The sequence below is a fragment of the Neophocaena asiaeorientalis genome, unplaced genomic scaffold (assembly GCF_003031525.2).
Source record: "Neophocaena asiaeorientalis asiaeorientalis breed wild unplaced genomic scaffold, Neophocaena_asiaeorientalis_V1.1 scaffold49, whole genome shotgun sequence".
Classification (NCBI taxonomy): Eukaryota; Metazoa; Chordata; class Mammalia; order Artiodactyla; family Phocoenidae; genus Neophocaena; species Neophocaena asiaeorientalis.
The window spans coordinates 3440326-3461752 of NW_020172456.1; the positions used below are offsets into that span (position 1 = coordinate 3440326).

Below are 21427 nucleotides of genomic sequence, written 5' to 3' on the forward strand. Positions count from 1 at the left end.
TCAACCAGAAACTCAGTGATGGGTTCCAGGACTGACCACACCCGATGTACCAAAAAGGAAAGGTATCCACAAAGCCATTGCACTATGCACCCGTCATGGACAACTGAAATTAAGGGAGCTCCACGGGTAATTTTGCTTATGTAGGACCCTTTACTTGCTGACCTAGAACCTAACCCCACTTAGATGCAGTGTTCTGACTCAGGGTGCAGTGAGGATGAAAAGAGATGGCCGCGGGACGCACCTAACACCTCCCCCTGCACACAACTGGTGCTCAGTACATGTGAACGAGGAAGGTAGGTACTATTACTGTTGCTGTTGTTAGCACGCTACTGACGTGATTCTTCTCCCCCGCCCCCAGACTGGAGGCCCAGGGGCGGTCCCAAGCCTCTGGATTTCTTGGAGTCTATTCCACCCTCATCTGCTGTCCTCTGTCTCTAAAAGCCACTGTCCCTCCCTGTTTTCCAACCAGCGCAACAACCAGTGTCCAACTGTAAGGGGCATCCCGGGGAGGAAGCCCCCCTTCGCTCAGCAGGTACCCCTTTCCCAGTAAACACCCTTTTTAGTCTGACTATCACAGTTCGCAGGCCGATCTGTACAACCCAGACCTGGGATCACCACCCGGCTGCTGGCATCCCCAGGTGATCGCCCACAGAGCTGGAGCGATTATACTGCCGACACGGGGTGAGCGTGGATTGATGCGCCTTCTCGGGGGAGAGGCTGTGGCACAGAGGGGTCAGGTGCTCGTGTGTTGTCGTCCAGATCCCAGAGTGGGAGCGGGTGTGGGCTGCCCGTGGTGGCGGGGAGAGCCGGGTGGTAATGAAAGATAGATAGAAATGGACATCCAATTTCCCTTATCGGGCCTCTGAGCAGGAGAGGCCTGGGGCGACATTAATTAACAGATACCAATCAGCCAGCACGGGGGTGTGTGTGTACGTAGGGACGTGTGGGACTGCACTGGGGGTGCGGGTCTGAAGGCAGACAGACTGGGAGGGAAGATGTAGGAGGTGGACGGGGCAAAATTAATAGACAATTGAACTGGAAGGTGGCAGAGAGGGAGGGTGAGGTAGGAGCTAGGCTTCTGGAAACGAAAGACAAAAGATTCACGAGAGGTTCAGGGCTAGGAGAACATGAGCGACACGCTCTGCCCCCTCGTTCACGCCCCACATACTTTCTGAGCACCTACTAAGTGCCAGGCACCAGGGACAGAATGGCCAGCTGGAACCAGAGCCGATCCCTGCCTTCCAGAGCTCAGTCAAGAGGGAAAGCCACACCCCAAGTTACAGCGTGTCCCCATGAGGTTACAGCTGTAAGAAGAGCTCCAGTGAGATGAAGGGCTGAGAACATGCAACGGGGGAATGTGGCCCAAACGAGAGAGTCCGGGGGACTCTGCAGAAGAGGAGACTTTGGGGCTGAGCTCTGAGGGGCGAGGTGGAGCCCTGAAGGGGTGTGTCTGCACGGACCGCTGTCACTCCTGTGCCCCGGGCTCCCGGGAGCACGGGCACCTAGCCGCTCACCTTCCGAGCCCCACTGCCAAGTGCCCAGCCTGGTGCAAAGGGGCCCCACAAACATTCCTGGCACAGAGGCAAGAATGGACAGATGCCACCGGGCCTCGACTCCTGGGTGATGAGAAGATGGGCCAGAAGAACATAGATGGACCCTCTTAGTCCTCTAGACATGAGTCCGGATTTAGCTGCCTTTGCTTATCATGCCTGAGTCAGAGGCAGGCCTACAGGGCAGGTCAGTGGCAGAGGGTGCGGTGGAGGGGGGATGGAGCAACTTGGGGATGTGGGACCACCACCTGAGGGTGTCCTGAGGCCCGTGTGCACACCCCTTGCTAGGCTGGTTTGAGGAGTGACTCAGCCCCTGACTCTTCTCTTCTTCCTTGAGCTTCTTCAGAAGGATCTAGAAATAGCTTTGAAAATCCAGGTGCACACCCCAAAGTGCTGCACAGTGGATAGAGGCTGCTTGGTTTTGTGCAAGGTCAGGGGGGAAATATTGGATATTTTCTAATATTTGAAATAGCTCAAATATTTTCTAATGTTTGACAAAAGAAACACAAGAAGGAAAAATGAGAAATAAAAATTATCTCTAGGAGAAAGGAGGGGGAGGGGATGGGGATGGAGGTGAGAGTTCTGCCTACGCGTTTTTGTCTAGTTTTGGCTTTTGAACCTGTCCGTGTTGAAGAAGCGACATTAAATCAAGCATAACACAAAAGGCATTCTCCCTTCAACCTAGCAATCTCTCTGCTAGGAACTTCTCCTAGAAAGAAAAGTATGCATAAACATAAAAAGATAAATGTGAAAAGGCTGTTTGTCAGATCTGTTTGTAACGACCCAAAGCAGGCGACAACCTGAATGTAACCAATGTACTATATGTACTTATTATATAAATGTAATAAAATGTAATTATTAGCTAGGTGAATGGAACAGTAGAAGCCACTAGAGAGAATAAGGAAGAACCATGAATGTGGATGTAGAAAGATACTCACTGCCCAAGAAAGACGTTAACTATTAAGGGCACAGATGCCAGAGCCAGCCTGTCTGTTGGAATCCTAGCTCTGCTGACCACTGGCTGTGACCCTGGGCACGTTTTCCGTGCCCCAGTTTCCTCATCTGTAAAATGGGAATAATAATAGTACTTACCTCATTGGGTTGTTTGGATTAAATGAGCTAACGTGTGGACCGCTTAGAACACGGCTTAGCATATAGTAAACGCTACTATTTCATATAACTAAATGAGAAAAGCAGAGTGTAAAGCAGTGTCATAGTATGAACGATGGCAGGGAGGGGACACACACACAGTGGCTATATACATACACAAATTCCCAGAATGAGGCTTAAGAAAGATGGGTATTTGGAACACATCACTTCCACCCCTCTGCCACATCTTTACTGGAAGCACATATTCTTTCTTTTATTAAACCCAAACAAAGGAGCTGAAGCACTCCTCCCTGCCCTTCAGCAATGCACCCTTCACTTCTGCGTTCCTGTGCTGGGCTGAGTCTCCTCCATCAACTGATCAGCAATTCTGGGGCAGAGGGGCTGCTGGGAGAGGCTACGTGTGGCCCGTGCCCCTGGGGCTCTCCCAGCTGGCTGCCTACTCCCACCTCTCCCACCTTGAGCTCTGCTGCCCCCCGGAAAGTTGCTTTATCTGCACCAACTGATCTAATAACATTCAGGCTCTTCCCAAGCCCCCATCCCCCAGTGATTTGACAGCATGAGCTTCTAGAATTTAAAAAAAAAAAAAAAAAAGAGCACATAATTTGTGGCAAGTGGAGTTCATAATCTGTTAATTTATTATCGTTTCTGTCGACCTGGAGGGCCATTAGCAGAGGTAATAAAGGGAGATGTAATTATAGGATCTGAGGCCACTCCAGACACAGCTGCTGTCACTCGTCAGCCCATATTTCATCGGCCGCTGGTGTTCTTCTCTCCCCAGTGTGAGCCAGACAGTGGCTTCCTGGTAGCAGGGTCTCTGAGGGATGCTCCGCTAGGAGGCCCCTGGGGGGCGTCCCCTGCAGAGGCCGTGCACGTGTCAGCCTGGGCTAGGCAGGGCCAGCTGGAGGAGGCTGTCCTGGCGGGGGCACCCTCGGGGCTGCCTGGGCTGGGAGGATAACACCTAATAACATCTGCAGGCTGCAATTCATCAAGTGATACCCACTGCCTGTGAATGTTTGGTGCCTCTTGTTCTAATCTCTCGCTCATGGGGAATAAGAGGCGGACACTCTAAAGACTAGGGCTTGTTCTCTGGGCAGCCCAATACTTGGAAAATTCAACTCAAGGGAAAAGCCTGTGCTGGGGTGGGCAACTTCAGACTGACTCAAACGAAAGAGTGGCTGCTGCTCTGGGGGAATCACAAGCAGCCCCAGCTTTCCCACGGAACTCACCCTTGCAAAAGTATCCTGTGTGTTCAGTAATATGGGGAAAAGGGAGGGGAGTGCTGGGAATGAGTCCGTGCTCAAATGAGGCTTCCTTCCGGCTAAGCTGGCCACTCAGTGCCCGCATGAATATGTCCGCTTCTGTGCACAGCACTTAATGTCCCTCTGGACTTTTCCTCCATGGCCACTTGCCCATCAATCCTGAAGGCCTCACTCTTGTTCAACTCTCTCCCCACAAGCCCGTGGCATCCCTCCTGCCTCTGCACTCCATCCTGTGGTTCTTCCTGCTGCATTCTAACTAAGCATCTGCCTTCTCACGTCTGAGATACAGGAGGTGGGAAATGGGTGGGTAGAGAGGAAACAAGATTGGCCGTTGAGGGGATAACTGTTGAAGCAGGGTAACGGGGAGGCTCATCATACTCCTTGGTCTACCTCTGTTTGAAATTTTCCATGAAAAAAGTTTTTTGTTTTGTTTGTTTTTAATTATCTAACTTATTCCCAAATGAGACCCTTAGGGCAGCAATTAACCTAATTCTTTAGATGGGCCACAACTCCTAGCAAGAGAGTTTACATACAGTTAGTGCTCAATAAATGCATGCAAAAGCAAGTAGGAAGCACCCTCTGTGTGCCAGGCTCTGGATTAGACGATACTGACGCATGAAATGTGGTATCCTATGCTTAATTCAGGGCAGCGGCTTGGGCTCCTCTCCAGAGCTCTAACCTGAGCCGTCTAAAGAACACAAGCCAGTCCTTCTGTCTGTCCAGGGACCAAGATGGACAGTTGCTGACAGAAGTCCCAGGGTGGGGCCCTGGCTTGTATCCTCCCTACTCAACCTGCCCTGTTTCTCGTTCTCTTTCTCATTCTCTGACCAGGTCTTCAGATAAGTTTGCCATCTAACCTGAGATGGGATTAAGTCAATTAGTTTAACTATATCAGGCACTGGATTACGTCATCACCCTTAATATGAGGTTTACATGCAGTAGCAGGAGACCCTATTAATTAATTTTACCTTAAACACTAGAAGGTCAGGCCCAAATAATTCAGCATGCAAATGTATGCAAAATAGGCAAATTAGCATTTGAGACAGACAAATAAGCCCCTATGCTTATTTTATTTTTTAAGCAAAAAGAATCCAGCTTTGGACAAGGAGAAATGATGATGTGAAAGGAGGCTTTTCATACTATTAGCAACGACAATGGTCACAGTCTCTGCCATTTATCAGGTGCCCACTCTGTGCGGGGCCTGGGCTAAGTGAGCCAGGTCCTCCCAGCAACCCAGTGAGGGAGGCTCTACTACTCACAGGTGGGGACCCTGACGCACAGAAAAATGAAGCAGCTCGCACAGAGCCAGTAAGGACAGAGCTGGGATGAGAGGCCAGGTCTGCCTGAATCCAAAGTCTGTGCCCTCAGCAGCCATTCTGCTCTGCCCACTGCCCTCTCGGTTGGGCAGAGACGGGAGGTGGGGCTGGGAGATGAGAAGGAAAATGGGTGCAAGGGAGGCACTGCCTCCTGGTTCTACTCTACCCCCTGGGGGTTAACTATGGGCACGAGGTGGTAGAAGAAGCAGGCAGTGACCCACGGGCCCGCCAGGAGCCACTCCTGAGCCGTGGCTGCGATGCAGTACCTGCTCAGCCTGGAAGAGGAGTGTGTGATGGGAAGGGGGTGTGTGCAGGGGGAGCGGTGCCTAACCTGGCCCTGGGTTAGTGGAGCAATCCAGGCTGAGGTGTCTTAAGCAGTGGCCTGACCCCACAGTGGTGCTGAATCAGCGCAGGGCAGATTCAAAAACTACTGAGTGTGTAATCCCAAGAGGCTGAGCTCCTTAGTGAGGGCGCTCCAGCCCAGATCCCCAGGGAGCCCACCCGTGAGTCAGGGAGTCCCTGTGGAAGGAATTCTAGGCTTCCTGCCAGCTAAGTGACACCAGCACCCCCTCTGAGCCGTTGTCCGCAGGAAGGCTCCTTCCTGTAAGCTGTGCCCATAACATCTTATATGAGGACTTTCTGACTTGCCCCAATCAACTGTGGGCCTTGGCATCTAAAGTTTCGGACACCTTTGCTACATAACCATGCATGCTGTATTCATCTTTCAGAGCCGGTGGCAAACACAAAAAGGATCTAGAGACAGGAAGATAAACTGTCCCACATCACAAAGCTAGGAAGAATCTGAGTCCGTGGCAGGCCACTGCCAGAGAAGAACAGGACGTTTCCCCGACGGTACGAGCCAAGCTGTTAGGACCGCAAAGGAATAAGCTGCACAGACTTTAGAAAGCCCCCCAAGAAGGGTGTGATGCAGAATATGTGGCTATCGGAGTCTACAAAAACAAATTAAAAATCAGCTCCCTCCCTTTATCCAGGATGAAAAAGACTGAAAGAGGGGTTTGGGGCCACATGCAACAAAGACAAGTCCGGATCACCCAAAACACATTCGTAACATGTACTTTTCATGCCAGAAATGATCTTAAAAATCATAGAATCCAAACTGAGAGACAGGCCTCCCTTAAGATCAGGCAAATGGCAAGAGCGAGCAGGCAGCTGACGTCAGGATGTGCCAAAGCATCATACACGCGCTCGCCTTTCATCCCCACATCAAAGCCCATGAAGGGGGTACTGCTGGTATTTCCCGTTTGCAGAGAGGTCGGGCGACCTGCCTTGGGTTACACAGCTAGCAAGTTGCAGACCCAGAACCTGAATCTCAGTCTGATTCCAAAGTGCATGTTCTTAACTTAACCACTCCACTTCACCTGCCTCTAGTAGGAAACAAGAGTCAATCCCTCTTCTGTGTTGTTTTCCAGTATATTGCCAATAAGATTTAGGATAAGACCCTGTTCTTTGGCCTTTAAGGATTCAAAGAACCTGCTCTGATTATTACCTATTGTAGAAGCAATCATACCCCTGCTAGAATGATAATCCGTTCTGAAGAGCCCCCAGCAGTTCAGGAACATCACTGGACCTTCCAAACAACTGCTCACCTCCAATCCCACAAAGAGAGAAAGGAGGCCAGAGAAAAATAGTTTTGCCAAGATTCCACAGGGCTCCTGGGTCACGGGTTCCCATGCATCAGAACCAGAGCCACGGAGAGAGCGGCTGTGAGCCTCTGACTACACTCTCCCCCAGTCCTATGGGACTCACCTGGGATGTGCTTGGCCCAGCCAATAATGACCACGAGCTCCCTGTCTGCCAGATCACAGAGAGTGGTCAGAGCCTTGATGTCGCCCTCTGGCATGCCAGGGGGTGGCATGGCGTAGAGTTTGTCCGGCTCAGCCACCAGCAGGTAGGAGACGATTTTAGTCACTGCAACAACAAAAGGGAGAATGTAAATGCCTGGGAAAAGAGGAAAGGGGCCAAGGTGGAATCTGAGATGGCTCAGGAAGAAAAGTCGGGTTCCGAGGAGCCCCGGGAAGCTCAAACATGGCTAAAAACACCCCTCCATTCCTCCCTCCCTCCCTCTTTCTTTCTCTCTCTTTCTTTCTTTCCTTCTATTTTATTGGTGATAGTTGATTTACGATGTGTTAATTTCTGCTATACAGCAAAGTGACTCAGTTATACATATATACATTCTTTTTTATATTCTTTTCCATTATGGTTTATCCCAGAACATTGACTATAGTTCCCTGTGCTATACAGTAGGACCTTGGTGTCCGTCCATTCTATATGTAATAGTTTGCATCTGCTAACCCAAAACTCCCAGTCCATCCCTTTCTGACTCCACAGAGCTGCCGGCAGTGATGATTTGGGCTCTTGGGAAATATCCCAACAAGGGAAGTTGCCTGGTGAATTCTCTTGAGATGAACGTGGTTCGAGTGGGAGGTGAGGGATGCTGGGCCTGTGCCCTCTTAGGATCATGCTGCATTTGGAGCTACATTCTGTAAATGCCACAGGAAAGAAAGGTCTTCTGAATGAAGCCTGAAGTACCCGATACCAATGCCAGACACTGATGCCCCTCCCCGTGACCCTCTGTGCCCCATAACCCAGCAGTGTGAAGATGGCATTTCCCCAAAGGGACGCCAGATGTTCCAGGAACAGATGCTGGCGAGAGGGACAGGGACTGCCCTGCACTCACATGGCTTTTTAGCAGGAGGAGAAATCTGTAAGCTCAGGTATGGGCTGCTCTCTGAGTCCAGCCGTCGCTTGTATTTCTGGCGGCCTCCACGCACTCGATCAAGGCGCACACCTTTTGGGGAGGAAAGGGAGAAGGTCTCAGAGTTGTTCAACATCACCAGGGGTATTAGCGCTGACTTTGGAATTTCAGCAATGGCTAAATCTTCAGGGCTACGCGCCGATGGCTTTTGTTAACAGCTGCCACATGGCCAGCCTCAGGCCAGGTGATTGGACAATCCTAAGATAATTGTCTTCACAGTAATAATGGCCCATCCGGGTTGCCCTAGGCCTGGTCCTGCCTCTCTGGAGTCAACATCCTCCTGAAATCCATCCCAAGCAACCTTCAGCTCTTGAGTCTTTCTGTCTCCAAAAGACAAAGCACAACAAACACACTCCTCCAACAGCTGGGGAAAGAAGACACATCATTTTAGATCTGCCGTGAAGCCAGGCAGGACTGAGTTAGCTTTACCAAGAGAGGAAAGGAATCCCTGCCATGCGCGGCCCCTCCAAAGAGCTATAACAAAGATTTGCAAACTGCTCACATAAAAAGCATCTAGATGGGCACTCGTTACAGATGTCAGTTTCTGGATCCCTCCCTCAGAGATTCTAGGATTCAGTTCTGTCTGTCTATACAAACGCCCCACGGGATGAGCATGCTGTCTGTCCTGGCCACACCGGGAACACCGGTGCCCGGAAGGCTCTCAACAGCATGTACAGAAGCAGCTGTGGCCATTCCACCCTGACGTCCCTTTCCAGGAGTGAGGCCCTATCCTCGGGAGACAGACCCCTTATTGTCACTGGGTCCATACCACCTTCAAGAGTGCTGCCCACCCACAGCTCCTGCTGTCTGGACAGAGCTGTTGGTACCATTTGACAGCCCCACCAGCAGGCGGGGCGGACAGGACCTCCAGGGGGCTCCTCACCCAAGGGTACACAAGCCTGTGTGTGGCCACCAACCTATGTGACCTGACATGAAAAGATGGATGGGACACATCAACTGAGCTCCAAGTGAGAACGAACACAGAAAGCAGAGCGGCTCTCCTTTCCTTACCATGAAATGGACCTTGACTAACACACATAAGAAGTCAGAGACAGAGCCAGCGTCCCCAGAGGGAGCAAGCTCAGTGGCTTCAACTCCTCCTCCTTTCCCCAAAGGTCAAGAGTGTCATGGGCACAGGGCCCCAGTCAGGTGATCTTCGGGGCCCTGTCTTTCCCCGGCACTTCCTCCTGCCGGTCCTACATTCTTCCATCTTCCTAGTGCACGGGGGTGCTCGGAGGACCAGGAGGATGCTGTAAGCACACCCAGCCAGACTGCCTGAGGGGACTGTCTTTTGGGGGCCAATCAGTGCTCGCCCTTTCATCAGCAGCATCCTTTTTACCCCACAACCTGGCACTTTTGTGTTTGATGCTGAACATGGCTGTAGTGAACTCTTTTCCCCAGGTAAGGGTCTACCCAGCATCCCACCCCTGCTTCCTATTTCAAGGCAATTCCCCTGTTGTGAGTCATCTTACTGGGGAGGGTAGCAGTAGTGCTGTCAGCCGCAGGGGTGTGGGCAGCCCTGGGCCAGAATCTCCTGATTACTGCATCTCCCGTGCCTGGGCTCTCAGGGGCTTCCCTTGGTCCTTGTCTGGCTAAGTGTGGTCCTTGAGCCTCCTGACGGGTGTGCAATGAACTCCCCTTCTGCTTCGAGAGTCAGAATGGGTTGCAACTGACCACCTCTACAGTGGGTTCTCTGGGACAAGACACTGAGATAAGGACATGAATGTAGGCAAGTTTATTTTGGAGGCGTTCTCAGGAAGAAAGTCAATAACGACCGCAGCTTCCTAGCGGATGTGGCTGTATAATCCACATCCATCAGTACCTCGGACCTTGAAGGGGCAGCCGAATCCCATCCAGCGCAAGACCAAACTCATGTGCTGATGGGACTCTGGCTCACCCCTCCCGGCCCCTTCTGTGAGGGTAGAAGGAGCAGGTACATAAGGGCAGGAAGGAGGACGGTTCCTCCCTTTGGGGAAAAGGTTTTTGGGGAGAAGTTCCCTGTTTGGAAGAGTCTTCTTGACCCCATCCTGTGACACAGTCACAAAGCAGCTCAGCCCTGCCTAATACACCCGAGGCGAGTCAAACCCTCCACCAAGCTTCTCCCCCTGGAAAGCTGGCAAGACCAAGAGTGAAAATGCCAAGCGTCAGGCATAAAGGACTGTGAGGACCCCAGTTTCCTGAGCACCTACTGTGTGCCAGGGTCTGACTTGGAGTCCAAGATGAACCCCTTCCTCGCTTCACTGACTTTGTCTGCTAGATGCCAGTCTCATGAGCTTCCCCCTCCCACCCAGGCTGCCTGATCCCAGACAGATGTCAGCAGGAGAGTGAACTGTTCCACAAAAGTAAAAAGAGGCGCCCATCCCTCAGCATGGCGAGAAGATGGGCAGATGCCACCTCTGTCGCGGCATCCATGTGAAATACTCTCTGTCCTGATACAGGGCCTGGCTCTTCGTGGGTGTTCAAGAAAGTCTTGACACATACAGGAATGGATATGCCTCCACCCAGGTTGGGTGCTTCTTCCTGGGCTCCAATAACACACCGGGCTTCCCCGAACGACTAGGCGCCCCTTACAGCCCGAGGCTGCTCACCCTGCTACTCCAGGGACTGTCGTGGCACCCAATGTGCCACGTGTATGCTTAGAAAATGTGAGCTGTTACTATGATCACCGCTGTCATCATTATTATTACTCTTCCCCTGTACTGCGTACAACCCTCTGGTAAGTCACATTGATAATGATAATGAGAACAGCCTAACTTATGGAGGACTTCCTGTATGTGTTGCCCTATTTAAGCCACAGCATATAAAGCAGGTGCTATTATCCCCATTTTACAAACGAGAAAAACTGAGACTCCCAGAGATTTAGCAATGTGCCCAATAAATGAGCCAATATCCAAGCTCTTTGCCATTCCAGGGTATGACTTCCCAGGGCACAGCAGGTATAAACTCTCTAAATTTTCTCCACAGATCTTTATAGCACAATGGTCAATAGCTCCAATCAATAAGTGTATCAATTAACATGTTATTCTGTTTAAAAAAAAAGTAGCCTGTTGTGTTTGATTATGCATGGATTGATCCCTGGTATGAGGTGTGTGTGTTCTCCTTGCTTCCTGTCTGCTTTCCAAGTCCTACTCTGAACACAAACCCAAGTCACTCAAGCCCACGGGATCCAGCGATCAAGGTCCCTTATGAGTTGTGTGGCCTTAGCCAAGCTGGCGCTCGTGGCCTTGGTCTGGGATACAGGGGAGGGGGCAATGGTAGTAACAACTCTGCTCACCGCATGTGGCTGTTGTGACAAATGACATCATAGTGGGAAAATTATTGGTAAATTGGGAATTGGTTTCAGTAGCCAGGTGAGGCCATCACTCCCATGGCTCTGTGCTCTGACACCCACCTGGCACTTCACATGCCACCTCCAATTCAGTGGGCTCTTGGAGGACAGGGCCCAGGTCTGCCCCATTTTCTGAGTTCTCCCTCCCCCCCACCTACACTGCCCCACAGTCAGGGTTTATCAAAGACCATTTAGGGTAGAGGGGTCCTGGGGCATAGACCCAGGCTGGGGTTGGGCAGATGGGCCCCCACCTAAGTGACCTGCCCATACCAACAAAGGTACGCTTGAAGGCCCCATTCAACTATTATCTCTACTGGGAAACCTTTCCAGACTCCCCTGGCAGAGCTGGCCACGCCATTCTTGGGCTCCCTTTGTTCTTTCTCTGTACAGCAACTAAGGTCAAAACAACTCTTCACCATCACGCACTGTGTGCCCATCTCCCTGGCGGACTGTGGGCAACTTCTGGACAAGGACTTTCATTTATCGTTGCAGCCCAAGCTCAGCACACAGCCTGCGGTCAGTAACCAAGTGTCTGAGTAAAATGACGTGCCCAGTTAAAATGAAGCTCTTCAGAGTTAAGAAACAAAAGAATCTCAGGGTCTGATCCTTGCCCCAGCTTCCATTTGTCTCTCCAGCCTCCAGAAATTCATGCTCTCAAGGCAGCCTATTCCTCATGAAACTTTCTCCTTGTATTGAGCTAAATTCTTTCTCCAGATCACGCCTTACCCTGCATCCCATCCAACAAGGCCACCTCCCTTCCATAAGACAACGCTTTATGGACTTGAACATCCTTGGGCATCCACCTTCTATGCTCAAGTACCCTTTATGTTCTACATTTATACAGTGTTTTAGGCCAGCCACCTCCTCGCCTTCCACACATTTGTCTGTACTGATGCGACCTGATGCGAGAAAGGTCAGCCCCTCAAGGGCAGAGACAGTGGACAGAGGTCTGAATTCCTTTGCGCTCTGCCTAAACAGACATTGGTCTATGTTTATACTTATTATCTGCCAATGTGTGTTTATTGGGGGACTTCCCTGGTGGCACAGTGGTTAAGAATCCGCCTGCCCATGCAGGGGACACGGGTTCGAGCCCTGGTCCGGGAAGATCCCACATGCCACGGAACAACCAATCTCGTGTGCCACAACAACTGAGCCTCTGCTCTAGAGCCCACGAGCCACGACTACTGAGCCTGCGTGCCACAGCTACTGAAGCCCGTGTGCCTAGAGCCCGTGCTCCACAACAAGAGAAACCACCGCAATGAGAAGCCCGCACACCGCAGCAAAGAGTAGCCCCCGCTTGTTGCAACTAGAGAAATCCTGTGCGCAGCAACGAAGACCTAAAGCAGCCAAAAATAAATAAATAAATTTATCAAAAAAAGAAAGAAAGAAAGAAAGAAAGAAACAGCCCCTCCCCAAGAGGTAATACAGCAAGATGTTGTATCATGAATCCTTTAGAAGTGGATCACCAAATACTAACAGTTGGATCTGGCAGACATTATTAGTTTCCCACCCAATTTCATTCCCTTCCCCCTCTTCCATGCTAACAGAGACTGGATTTTCTTCATAGGCACATAGGGCTTTCTTCATAGAGAGCCCTAGCCAGTCCCAGCATTCCTGTTGCCCACTTTCCCAGTTTCTCTGGTAACCAAGGCTGGTCATATGACCTGGTTCTGGCCAATGGGATGTAAGGTGAAGTCCATGGTGGGGGCTTCTGGGAATGGTTTTGTTTTTCTGATAAAGGAGACAGACATAAAAAAAAAAAAAAAAAAAAAGAGACAGACATAGTTGGTGCAGCTCTTTTTGCCCTTCTACTGCCCTGACCTGGAAGATGAAGCCTAGAGCTGTGGCAACCACCTTGTAACAATGAGGCAGCCATGTGAGGATACCGGAGAAGAAAGGCAGAGCCTGAGCCCTTGATGCTGTGGCTGAGAAGCCTGTGCAATTGGCCATTTCTGGTCTTCTTAGGTGGGGCGATCAATCTCATTTATCGATGCTTAAGCCACTAGCAGTCAAGTTCTCCGTAACTTGTAGCAGAAAGCAATTTTCACTGATAAAATGGGCAATTACTTTTTAAATTAGGATGCTTAAGTCTTACAAACAGCAAATGGAAAAAAATAAAGGCGGGGACTTGAACCTGAAATAAGAGTTGCCTTATTGTTTGTGTTCTTATGTTAGTGAAATATCTAAAAAAGTAGGCTCAGGGAGCATATTAAAATACTAATTAACTTAAAATTGCTGTCCAGAATTATTAGATTATATCATCTTATTGATACTTTCTGAATTTAAAAAAAGCATCAATAATATTCTCATGTAAAGTATACCAGAGCTCCAAATACTATAATAAATACTTATCCTTTGTTTTAACTACAGTTCAACACTGTGTCATCTTTTAACATGTGCAGGCCAAAATTTAAGTATTCATAAGTGTGTCATGAATACGTAGTGAGTGCTCAACAAATGTTAGCCAATGTAATTATTATTAAAAATATCAATACTTCACCCTTGAAACTGTTCCGTATCTTGACTGTATCAAAGCAAATATTCTGGCTGTGATATTGTACTATAGCTTAGCAAGATGTTACCATTGGGAGTAACTGGGTAAAGGGTACATGAGATCTCTCTGTATTACTTCTTACAACTGCATATGAATCTACAATTATATCAAAATTTAAAAGGTTAATTAAAATTTTGTTTAACTACTTGTGGAAATGTAACCCAGCGATTCCACTCCTAGGTCTATACTCAAAAGAACTGAAATCAGGACCTCGAACAGATACTCATCTGCAAATGTTCATGGCAGTATTATTCACAATAGCCAAAAGGTAGAAGCAACCCAAGTATCCTTTCTTTTTTTTTCAAAGGTCCTTTTAAAATTTTTTTTAATTTTAAGTTTCTTTTTGGCTGAGCTGTGTGGCTTGTGGGATCTTAGTTTCCCGACCAGGGATTGAACCCAGGCGCTGGCAGTGAAAGTGCCAAGTCCTAACCACTGGACTGCCAGGGAATTCCTCAACCTAAGTATCCACTGACACACAATGTGGAATTATACACACAATGGAATATTATTGAGTCATGAAAAAAGAATGAAGTTCTGATACATGCTATGGCATGGATGAACCTTGAAAACATTATGCTAAGTGAAATAAGCCAGACACAAAAGGAGAGATGTTGTAGGATTTCATTTATAAGAAATAACTCGAATAGACAGAAAGTAGATTGGAGGATCCCAGGGGTGGGGGTGGGGGAGAAATGGGAGTTATAGTATAGTTTCTATTCGGGATGATGAAGAAGTGTTGGAAACAGGTAGTGGTGATGGTTGCAAAACACTGAACGTGCTTAATGCCACTGAATTTTATGTACACTTAAAAATGATTTTTAGGGAATTCCTTGGTGGTCCAGTGATTAGGACTCAGCACTTTCACTGCCATGGCCCAGGTTCAATCCCTGATTGGGGAACTAGGATCCCACAGTCACACAGCTTGGCCGGGAAAAATAAAAAGTTTTTAAAAGGCAAATTTTGTTGAATATGTTTTGCCACAATTAAAAAAACAATGTAATATACCTAAAACCACTGAATTGTACAGTTTAAATGGGTGAATTATATCTCAGTAAAGCTATTAAAAGATTTTTAAAAATACTTCACTTTTCTCTGATTAGTGGAATTAAATAACATAAAATGTGTGAAACATAGTAATGTGCTCAGTACACAGTAGGCCCTCAATAGTCATCTCTTTCCTCTCATCTGCCTGTGAAAGTGGTAGTGTCTGCCTTAAACTGCTAGCTTTCTTCATGGGAAGAGAGAGAAACATACCCCTTTAGTTATAACTACCGTGGGTCAGATGTTTTAAAACTCTCAAGAAACTAAGGTTCAGAGAGGTTGAATATTGCGCCCAGGGGCACACAGCGCCAACACAGGTACTCTCTTGGATATGCTCGGCTGCAGCCATATAGTCCCCAACCCCCAGCGGTACCATCACTAGGCTGGTGGCCCTATAGCTACAGCGTCCAATCCCACTTCCCAGCTCAGGGCACAGGAAAGAGCAAAGAAGCTGCTGGGCTGCTCTGAGGAAGAAACTGCCTGTGGGGAGGGGAGTGGGGCTCCCCCAAGCCCCTGCCCCATCTACTGACCTATCCACACTGCAGGCACGTCAGAGCAGCCGGAGCCCGCGGCTGCCGTGTCCTGGATCACATGTCCACTTGCTGACTTGATAAGATGAGGCTTCTGACTTTTTTCTTAATGGAAGTAAAATAATTCCTGCTTCCCTCCGACTCCCCCCCTTCCCCTCGGTCGCCCCCCACCCCGACGCTGGATGAGATCCCAGCCTTTCCGAAGTAAAAATAGCAGAGTGTGCCAGGGCGGCAGCAGCGTGGGGGCAGTTTTAAGTTTCTTTCTTTTATCCCAGGCACTAAAAATAACCGGTTAAAGCTCAGAAAAGCCTGGCCCTGCACCTGGCCCCCAGCCTGTCCCAGGCGCTGCCCCATCACATTTCTCTTCCCACAGGAAAGGCTCAGACAAGGCAGAGAGGGAGAGGCTCTGAACCTGTGTCCTTCTTCTGCCTCCTCTGCAGAGCTGCCGTCCTGACACTGCAAAGCTGTCATGGTCAAGACTCTTCTCTTCCCCTTACCTAGAAACCCTCCCCCCCCACACACACACAATTTAATGTCCTTGGTTTATTAAGGATGTGTGCAATGCTTTACAGTTTACAAAGCTATTTCCATATGTCATTTGATCTGTGTACCAAAATTGAGGGAGGGAGAACACATGATGGTTATTATTATTCCCATGTGAAAACTGAGGCTCAGAAAGGTCAGGTGACTTTCTCAGGGCCACACAGCCAGGAAAGGTCTGAGGGAGGATCTGAACCTTAATCTCTAAGTCTTATCTCCTTTGCCCTGAACTTGAGACCACCTACCCTGTATGATTGTCAGAATGCCCCAAAAGCCTTTGAACTACGCAGACCTTAAGGACTTACCCACTTCGAGGTTCTAAGTCAATAGGGGAGATGTACAGGAATGGATAATTTTGCAATGCTCCTCTAATGATTCTGACTACCTACCAGGTCTGGGGAGCATGCACTAAACCTATTTTATGCAGTACTTTTGTCTAACCAGTGTTCCTTCCAGGAGACTTAGGTGTTGACTCTCTACCTATAAGTTCTACCAAACTATAGCTGACTCATCTCCAGAAAGAGGAACAAATCACACAAAAGGTGATAGGAGTACTCTGGGCTCCTGAAGTCCCAGGGGCTGTGGGTCACGTGGACACACTGATGGATACCCCAGCCCAGCAGAATGCCCTGCCTAAACACTCATCTACACCCCCCGCACGATCTGAGCTCCCTTCAGCCACCCTGTCTGGCAGGAGGTCCTGGGTGACAGGTGAGCTCACCTTGCTGCCTCCGACAGGACAGCTATCTCGGGCTGCCCCTTACCTGGTGCCATATCATAATGGTGAAGAGTGCCTCACTCCTGACTCACTATAAGCCCAGAGAGCCTTGCGGGTGGATAAACACACATGCCACCTAATATTCCAGGGCTTGTGCCAGCTGCTCCAGGATGGGTAAGATGGTACTGGGTGATGAGACCCTGGCCTTCGGCTTATTAAGGAAGTGTCCGCTCTCCTGCTGCTCTCTCCTCTGGACCCTTCTCACCCAGGGCACCGTGTCCCCAAGGACGTTTCAGTAGGGCTGTCCTATCCTTGCACTCCCAGCTGCCAAAAAGTCTCTAAAACTGAACACCTAACCAGGAAAGACTATTTCAGCCCAGCCTCCCTTTCCACTCCCTTCCTCTTTTTCCCACTTTGAGGAAGGGCTACAGGCTTTGCTACTGGCCAAGGCATCTCAATGAGTTGGACTGGGCTTCTTAGAAGGAATTCTTGTATAACCAAGGAGACTAGATTCCACCCAGCTCTGTTATTTACTAGCTGCGTGGCCTTGGGCAAATCACTTAAACTCAGTTGCACTAGATCAGTCATGGCAAAAAGCTGTCAGCTGTGCCACCACCCTCCATTTCCTAGTCTGTGGCAGACATTGCTAATCAGTCACAGCACTCTTGCCTACTGATCCCAGGCATTGCCTAAGAAGCCTTCCAATCGTGCATTCTAGGCAGCTGCTCCCCACCCTACAGTTGACAGTCCAGCTAAAAGCAATTTGCCATCCTGGAGCCAGCTCATTGTACTCAAAAGTCAAGTCCAGCAGGATCCAAGACCAACATGGGTAAGGCAGATTAGGAAAGCATCTTTACAGTAGCAGGTTAAGTAAATAAATAATATATATTTTAATGACACAGAAGTGCAAACCATAAAGGAGAAGACTGATACATTCAATTTATTAGAATTATTAACTTCTGTTCATCAAAGGATGCCATAAAGAGAAGAAAGCTACAAATGAGATTTTTACACCACCAGCTACTGAAAAAATGACTCATAAAAATGACCAGAATATATAAAGATTTCTAAATAAAGCAGAAAATTTGAGGAAAGCCTCAGACAAGTACCTCACAGAATACAACTCTGTTTACTCCTCTACATACTGTCTGTGGCTACTTTCACATTACAACAGCAGATTTAAATAGTTAAGACAGAGACCTTTTGGCCCACAAAGCCTAAAATATGTATCCGGCTGACTCCTGTAATACAGAAATGAAAATAAATGAATGATAGCGCCATGCAACAAGAAGCATTCACCTCAGAAATACTGATTAAAATAATTAAGATGCAGAAGAATATGTATAGTATAATTTCATTTAAAACTGAAAAACATGATATGATTTGAGATACAAATATATGATAAAACCATAAAGAAAGGCAAGGGAAAATAATGTGGAATCAGGATGATAGCTGCCCCTGAAAGTAATGAATGCGGCTCAGGCACAGAGGGAAGCTCAAAAGTAAGGGTAAAATTTCTTTTTCTTAGACTGGGTGGAACGTTATCAATATTCTTCCTACTTCACATACGTTTTTGGCAAATGACAATGCCTGCCCTTTAAAATATGTTATTCTTTTCCCATCCCAACATAGTTTTAGCTGGACACATGGCATCCCAGCTAAAGACTACAATTCCCAGACATCCTTGCAAAGACGTGTGGCCGAGTGACTAGATTCCACCAATGGGCTGTGAATGGAAGGAACTTGTACTACTCTGGGTCTTGCCCTTCGAGGGATCGGATACAGGCTTTTCTTCCTTTTGGCTGTCTCGGAGATGGGTCCACAAGTGGAAACCACTTGTTAAGGATGGCAAAGCCGCCAACCAGTCCTGGATCACCTTAGACATATTGGACTGTTATATGAGAGATGAGAGAGAATTAAAGTTCTATCTTGCTTAGGTTTGAGTTTTTTGCTTTGAGGGAGGGAGTCTCTTTGTACAGAAGTTTAGCCTTACCCTAACTAATATAACATACTATAAATATTTTTCTGGATCTACTTGATGCTTACTTTTTTAAAAAAATTATTTATTTATTTATTTTGGCTGCGCTGGGTCTTAGTTGTGGCACGCAGGATCTCTTAGTTGCGGCATGCGGGCTCTTAGTTGCGGCACGCATGTGGGATCTAGTTCTCTGACCAGGGATTGAACCTGGGCCCCCCGCATTGGGAGCACGAAATCCTACCGACTGGGCCACCAGGGAAGTCCCTCAATGCTTACTTTTTAAGGAAGTGTTTTGCTTGTTTTCATTTTTATTTTTAGAGTGGATAGATATATAGTAAGGGCTGTCAACCCTTCAGGAAAGTTTTGTTGAGAAAGGGAGCAGGGTAAGGTAGCAGCAGCTGAACAGAGATCAAGTTTGGATCAAAATACACTTGTGGGTGTTTTAAATTAAATTCTGTTTGGGTGCTGATGAAAATGATCCAGCAGTGAGGAAGGGTTTGATGGGGTTGGAAGCAGACATGATACTATAGGAGTGAAGTCCCTAATAAAGAAAGAGGAATGCGATTCAGCGCAGAGATGGGGAGACTGGCTTTTGATAGGAACAGAAATCCCTCTACCAAGAGTGAAGACAGAAAACAAGTAGGTAGGTTTGCGGATTCAACAGCAGGAAGTTTAGAAATTCCCCACTTGACTGTTTCTATTTTCTCAAGCAAATATCAAGCAAGGTCATCGGCCAAGGAGCAGGGAAAGAAGCTACGGGAGATTCACAACTGCCTTCTGAAACACGGAAGAAACCAGTGATGTAACATGATGCAGAGTATCTTAAATCAGTGACTTAACATTTTACTCTGCGGTACAACTCTAGGGGTTTTCCCTGGTGAATCAGGAGCAAGATGAAACAGCAACTAACTACTATCATTCCCATTTTACAGAGGAGGAAAGGGGAGGCTTCAAGAAATTAGTAAATCACCCAAGGAGCTGATAAATGGTGCCGCTGGGCTTTTACTGGGTCTGTATGACCACTGAACCTGTTATCCAATGTCTGACGAGCCAGAAGCCCTGAATGAACAGTAATAAGGGCTCAGCACAGACAAGACCATCTCCTGTGACTTCATTCAATTAACACTTCCCCAACCAGAGGTCATCAGGTCATCGTGCCTGAGTGGCCCAAGGCGTGAGGCCATATGGGAAGATCTTGTGAGGCGTCAGATGTGTGTGTGTGAGCATGTGTGTGTGTAGGGTGGAAGGTGGTTCAGGGGATACAAACAGCCATCAGAGTTCTTGGGCTCTAGTTCAAAACTATTCTTTGAAGTGCTCGAGAGTTGTTTTGTTTCAGAACACTAATGTATTTTGGAAAAGAAAAAGAATTTTTAAAGGCAAGTCATCTCTCATCCTCTTTCTTCATTCACAGGGCCAGAAAAGTGGTATTTCTGGCATGGGCTAGAGGCGGGATACTCTATAAATACAAAGCCATTAAATCCCATGCAGCGGGAACCTGATCAGGGCCTCCTTTTAATTTCCTGACATGAGCTGGCCACTAACCCAATTACCCAGAATCCCCGGAGGAGCCCTCTGCCTTCCCAACAAGCACAAAGAGATTGAGAGCGTATTGCATGGATGTCAGCCCAGCTTTCACTGGAATCAAATATCTTTTAGAAAACACTTGGGGAAAGGCAGACCAGGGGCTGAGGGGAGGAGGAAATGAAGCGGGCCCGGGAGGCTGGTGGCCTGAGGGAGGTAAAGTGAGGTGAGCAGAAGAAGTTTGCGGGGAGAGTCTGTGCGGGAAGATTTGCAGAATTCCCGGATGTACGGGTGCCCCCTGTGACATGCAGCAAATGGTTTTCCAGGTTCTCCTGGCTTAGAGGCCATCAGGCCACACCCTCACCTATCTGGGGAGGGCGTCTCCATGGTCCTCCCAAGGGACCCTCTCATTCTCATTTTAGACCCCAGACGGGGTCAGCCTAAGGCGATGCCACCTCTAAGTCTCCCACCAGCCAATCCAGGAGGAAACTCAAGGCAGCTGGACACTAGTATGCCCCACCTAACACAATGGGCGCAAAGCAGAATATCTTTGAATCCAGTATTACTTTAACACGCCCAGGAAGCTGACATTTTAAAGCGGTCCCACAGCAGATCTTACCAAGGAGTCGTCCCATCTGGTCCTCACCTTGACCTAGTGATAGACAGGTGAAGAAATGCAGGCCCAGGCTCGTAAGTGAGAAATCATAGACAAAGCAAGGATACCTAAGAGCCAGGAGGGGACACAGGCACTGACACCCAGCCCAGAGCATATTTTATATTCAGTTTCCTATAAAGAGAATCATCACTCTTTTCTCTGAAAATACAGATTTTCATACACGGGATTTGCTTGAAGCAAGACAGACCCTTGGACATCACCTGTGCTCCACAGCCGACGCTTCCAGAACTGACAGCAGCCTCGAGGCAAAGGCTGAGCCAAAGAAAGTCCCACTTCTGACCTTTTCCCTGGCAGCTGCTGGGCCCCCAAATCACGTGGCGCTCTCTCAGGTTATTTTACTTAAGAAAGGAAAGACCGAATAAGGCATCCAGAGCTTCTGGACAGAAGAGGGAAGCAGCGTTCTGATGTGCAGGTGAGATGCAGAGGAGGGGGAGGCTGGTCTTCCATTCTCCCCTTCTCCATCCCCCTCCCCCAGAAGACCCAGGACCCCAGCCCCTGGCTCCCCGATGTCGAGGAGCCTTGAAGATGGA

The 21427-nt window shown here is 48.5% G+C and overlaps 1 protein-coding gene across 2 annotated transcripts in view; it reads right to left on the minus strand.

Annotated features, from left to right (window-relative positions):
• Positions 1-21427, minus strand: part of ESRRB (estrogen related receptor beta) — a 176104-nt gene that overhangs the window by 13815 nt on the left and 140862 nt on the right. For both annotated transcript variants that reach the window (XM_024737878.1, XM_024737877.1), the window contains 2 exons: positions 7934-8044; positions 7003-7164 (listed from right to left, as the gene is read on the minus strand). In XM_024737878.1, the coding sequence (XP_024593646.1) occupies positions 7003-7164; positions 7934-8044 (273 nt within the window). The remainder of the gene's footprint in view (positions 1-7002; positions 7165-7933; positions 8045-21427) is intronic.